Consider the following 5431-nt stretch of genomic DNA (forward strand, 5'->3'; position numbering starts at 1 on the left):
CAATGAGAGAGAAATTAAAAATTAAATTTAGTTAATTAATTTAATTAAAATTAAATTAAGTAGAAGAGAGAAGTTTTGCTCAGTTAATATTAATATCAAAGGACTGGCCCAGCACTGTAATTCTGTTGGAAGGATCCTGTTCAAGCAAAGCAGCCTCCCTCCTTTTTATCATCAGTAGTTTTTTTTTCCAAGTTATTTCTCACTGTAGCCCAGGCTGGCCTAAAATTCACTATGTAGTCTCAGTCTGGCCTTGAACTCAGCGATCCTTTTCCTACCTCATCCTCCCAAATGCTGGAATTAAAGGCATGTGCCACCACACCTGGCTATCACTGGTAGGTTGTTTTTGTTGTTGCTGTTGTTTTTTGTTTTTCAAGGTAGGGTCTCACTCTAGCTCAGGCTGATCTGGAATTCACTATGTAATTTCAGGGTGGCCTTGAACTCACAGCGATCCTCCTACCTCGGCGTCCCGAGTTCTGGTATTAAAGGCGTGTGCCACCACGCCCAGCCATTGGTAGTTTTGATAAGTGAACTTCACCTTTGAGGATCCTGAGTTTTTACTCTGTGCGCTCAGCATCCTTCCTCCTGAGCAGTTTGCTGAGGAAACTGATGCTCCTGACATCATCCTAATTAGTGACAAGGAGACTCCCTGCTTTGAAGAGCAGCCATACCTGGTCCTGATTTCTTTAGGTTATTATTCTCTCTCTCTCTCTCTCCCTATGTCTTTTTTCTTTTCCTTTCTTTTGCATCCAACCTGAATCTGTTGCATCTTGATTTTAAAAAAAAAAAAAAGTGATACAGAGGACAATGAAGTAAAGTCCTTACATAAAGCCACTAAAAAAAAAAAAAAAAAAGACGGGGTTCTTACCCCGCCGCCGCCGCCGCCGCCGCTGCCGCCCGCCGAGCTCGCTCCCTTCCTTCCCTACCCGCTCGCAGACATGGCCGAGGCCAAGAACAGCCCCGAGTATGCTCCGTTTTTCGCCGTCGTAGGCGCCTCGTGCGCCATGATCTTCAGCGCCCTGGGTGCCGCCTATGGCACCGCCAAGAGTGGCACTGGCATCGCAGCCATGTCTGTCATGCGGCCAGAGCTGATCATGAAGTCCATCATCCCTGTGGTTATGGCTGGCATCATAGCCATCTACGGCCTGGTGGTGGCCGTCCTCATCGCCAACTCCCTGACTGATACCATCACCCTGTACAGGAGTTTCCTCCAGCTGGGTGCTGGCCTGAGTGTGGGGCTGAGTGGCCTGGCAGCCGGCTTTGCCATTGGCATTGTGGGGGACGCCGGTGTGCGGGGCACTGCCCAGCAGCCCCGACTCTTCGTAGGCATGATCCTGATCCTCATCTTCGCAGAGGTGCTGGGTCTCTACGGTCTCATCGTGGCTCTCATCCTCTCCACAAAGTAGCCCCTTCCTGAGCACCGCAGCCACAGAATACGATGTAAAGACCACCCCTCCTCATTCCAGAACGAACAGCCTGACACACGCATGGGCAGCTGCCCCCTCCGTAGTTGGTCTTGTAAATGCGCAGTGTCCTAGTGCCCATCGTTTGTTGCCCCTGCCTGGCCCCTGCTGCCTTGTGCTGTGGACATCTGGGCCCACTCATCTCCCATCCTGGCCCCTGACCAGTGAGGATGCTGGCCTCTGGCTGCCCCACCCGTTGCCCTAGAGTGCTCTGTGTATAAGGATGAATAGAGTTGTCATTTTTCTCTTCACTGGATGTTTATTTATAAAAAGATTTGACCTGTTCATGCATTTGTGGAGCAGCCCATCTCCCAACTATATAGTAATCATTAGTAGAGTGTTGCCTTGTGGGGCTCCTTTCTGAGATTCCCTGGGTGGAACACCGCCTCCAGCCTTGGGCTGCCAGGCTGGAGGGCAGAGTGCTCTCCTGCCGAGCTGTGTCCAATAAAGTTCTCGGAGGTGAAAAAAAAAAAAAGAGGGGGCTGGAGAGATGGCTTAGCAGTTAAGGTGTTTGCCTGCAAAGCCAAAGGATCCTGGTTTGACTCTCCAGGACCCATGTAAGCCAGCTGCACAAGGGGGTGCATGCATCTGGAGTTCATTTGCAGTGGCTGGAGGCCCTGGCACACCCATATTCTCTCTCTTTCTCTCACTTTCTCTCTCACTCTCTCTCTCTCTCTCTCTTTCTCTCCCACTTTCTCTTTCTCAAAGAACTAACTAAATAAAATATTTTTATATATTTTTAAAGTTTGTTTATTTTTATTTAGTTAGTTATTTGAGAGTGATAGACAGAGGGAGAAAGAGGCAGAGAGAGAATGGGCGCGCTAGGGCCTCCAGCCACTGCAAACGAACCCCAGATGCACGCACCTCCTTGCTCTATGCATCTGGCTCACATGGATCCTGGGAATTGAACCGGGGTCCTTTGGCTTTGCAGGCAAACACCTTAATCGCTAAGCCATCTTCTCCAGTCCTACATTTTCTATTTTTGTGAAGACTATCATTGAGAGTTTGGTGGGGATCACACTGGATCTATAGCTCACTTTTGGTCGTACAGCCATTTCCACAATGTAACCCTGCTGACCTGTGGGAATGGGAGGTCTTCCTGCCTTCTAATGTCTTCTTGAATTTCATTCTCTGGTGCTTCAACTTTTCTCATCACAGAGGTCTTTCACTTCTTTGGTTAGGTGCATCTACCATTTTTCTTTTTCTGAAGGCATTGTGAATGAGATTGTTTTTCTGACTTTTCTTCTTGACATGTTGTTATTTTTATTTTTATTTGCTGCTGTTGTTGTTGTTTATTTGAGAACGACAGACAGACAGAGAAAGAGGCAGAGAGAGAGAGAGAAAATGGGTGCGTCAGGGCCTCCAGCCACTGCAAACAAACTCCAGATGCATGTACCACCTTGTGCATCTTGCTTACGTGGGTCCAGTGGAATCAGGCCTTGAACCAGGGTCCTTAGGCTTCACAGGCAAGCACTTAACCACTAAGCCATCTCTCCAGCCCTCTTGACATGTTTTTAATGGTATATAGAGAAGCTACTGATTTTTGTTTTTGCTTTTGTTTTGCATACTGATTTTGTGTCTTGCTACTTTGCTATAAGTAGCTATCAGGTCTAAGCATTTTCTGGTGAAGTCTTCAGATTCTCATAAGGGTCATGTCTGCAAACAGGGTCAGTTGATTTCTTTCTTTCCCATGGGTATCCCTTCTCTTTCCTCCTCATGTCCTACTGCTCTAGCTAAGACCTCAAGGATTATGTTGAAGAGAAAGTGGGCAGCCTTATTTCACACCTGATTTTAATGGAAATGCTTTGAATTTTTTCCCATTTAGTATAATGTAGGCTCTAGATCTGTTGTACAATTTTTTTTTTATTTTTCTTTTTTTGGTTTTTCGAGGTAGGGTCTCATTCTGGCCCAGGCTGACCCGGAATTCACTATGTAGTCTCAGGGTGGCCTTGAACTTATGGCGATCCTCCAACCTCTACCTCCCGAGTGCTGGGATTAAAGGCCTGCGCCACCATGCCTGTTTTTGTTTGTTTGGTTGTTTTTGAGAGAGAGAGAAAGAGACAGAGACAGAGAGAGGGAAAGAGAGGAAGAGAGAGAGAGAATGGATGTGCCAGGGCATCTAGTCACAAACTCCAGACACATGTGCTGTCTTGTGCATCTGGCTTACGTGGGTCCTGGGAAATGGAAGCTGGCTCCTTTGACTTTGCAGGCAAGCACCTTAGCTGCTAAGATATCTCTCCAGCCCTGTTGAATGTTACTTTTAATATATTGAAGTATGTTTCTTCTATTCCTAGTTTCTTCAAAGCTCTCTCCTCTCTCTCTCTCTCTGCCTCTTTCTTTCTCTGTCTGCCACTCTCAAATAAATAAATAAAAATAAACAAAATAAATAAAATAAATAAAAAAGTGATTTCTGTTGTTGACTCTATTGATGTGATGTATTCCAGGGATTGATGTGTACATGCTGAAACATCATTGGTTCTCTGGGATGTCATCCACTTTGTCATAGTGAATGGTCTTTCTGGCAAGTAGCTGAGTTCAGCATACAAGTATTTTATTGAGAATTGATTTTTACATTTTAATTATTTATATATTTCAGAGAGAGAAAAAGAGAGAAAGAGGCAGATAGGTAGAAAGCATGGGTGCACCAGGGCCCCAGCCACTGCAAATGAACTTCAGACGCATGTGCCACCTTGTGCATCTGGCTTACATGAGTCCTGGGGAATTGAACCTGTGTCCGTTGCCTTTGCAGGCAAATGCCTTAACCGCTAAGCTAATTCTCCAACCTTTTAGGGATTTCTGCAACCATATTCAAGGAGGTTTGTCTGTATTTTAAAATTTTTAGTTTAATTTTCTTCTGTCTTCATCTAAATTTGCTATCAGGGTAATACTGACTTCATAAAATGAGCATTCCTGGGCTGGAGAGATGGCTTAGCGGTTAAGCGCTTGCCTATGAAGCCTAAGGACCTCAGTTCAAGGCTTGATTCCCCAGGACCCACGTTCGCCAGCTGCACAAGGGGGCGCACGCGTCTGGAGTTCATTTGCAGTTGCTGGAAGCCTTGGCATGCCTACCTCTCTCTCTCTCTGCCTCTTTCTCTATTTGTCGCTCTCAAATAAAGAAATAAAAATAACAAAAAAGGGCTGGAGAGATGGCTTAGCGGTTAAGCGCTTGCCTGTGAAGCCTAAGGACCCCGGTTCAAGGCTCGGTTCCCCAGGTCCCACGTTAGCCAGATGCACAAGGGGGCGCACGCGTCTGGAGTTCGTTTGCAGAGGCTGGAAGCCCTGGCGCGCCCATTCTCTCTCTCTCCCTCTATCTGTCTTTCTCTCTGTGTCTGTCGCTCTCAAATAAATAAATTAATTTAAAAAAATAACAAAAAAAAATTTTAATGAGCACTCCTTTCTTTTCTATGTTATGTAAGTTTGAGGAGCATTTAGTATTTTAAAAATTAATTTAATTTCTTGATTTTTTTAAAAAAAATAAACACATTGCACATATAGACCTCCTCTCCCTACCCCATCCCTGCTGAGGATCTTAGGTGGGAAAGATAGAGATCTGGGGCTGGAGAGATAGCTTAGCAGTTAAGCGCTTGCCTGTGAAGCCTAAGGACCCCGGTTCGAAGCTCGGTTCTCCAGGTCCCACGTTAGCCAGATGCACGAGGGGGCGCACGCGTCTGGAGTTCGTTTGCAGAGGCTGGAAGCCCTGGCGTGCCCATTCTCTCTCTCTCTCTCCCTCTATCTGTATTTCTCTGTGTGTCTGTTGCTCTCAAATAAATTTAAAAAAAAAAAAAAAAGATAGAGATCTGACTTACTGTTGCTTTTCTGTAGACTCTGGATCTGATTTTATGAGGTTTGAGTGAACACAGTGTCTGTTACCATTTCCCTGGAACTGGTTTTCAGGTCATTTAGGGTTTTGTTTTTGAGGCAGGGTCTCACACTAGCCCAGGCTGATCTATGTTCAGGGTGGCCGCGAACTC

The 5431-nt window shown here is 45.9% G+C and overlaps 1 protein-coding gene across 1 annotated transcript; it reads left to right on the forward strand.

The window, feature by feature from the left end:
- Positions 1–902: 902 nt before the first annotated feature.
- On the forward strand, positions 903–1751 carry LOC123453319 (V-type proton ATPase 16 kDa proteolipid subunit). The gene has a single exon (XM_045130278.1). It carries the CDS (start codon positions 936–938, stop codon positions 1401–1403), a length of 468 nt encoding a protein of 155 aa, XP_044986213.1. The 5' UTR covers positions 903–935; the 3' UTR covers positions 1404–1751.
- Positions 1752–5431: the final 3680 nt, after the last annotated feature.

The sequence above is a fragment of the Jaculus jaculus genome, chromosome 1 (genome assembly GCF_020740685.1).
Source record: "Jaculus jaculus isolate mJacJac1 chromosome 1, mJacJac1.mat.Y.cur, whole genome shotgun sequence".
Lineage (NCBI taxonomy): Eukaryota > Metazoa > Chordata > Mammalia > Rodentia > Dipodidae > Jaculus > Jaculus jaculus.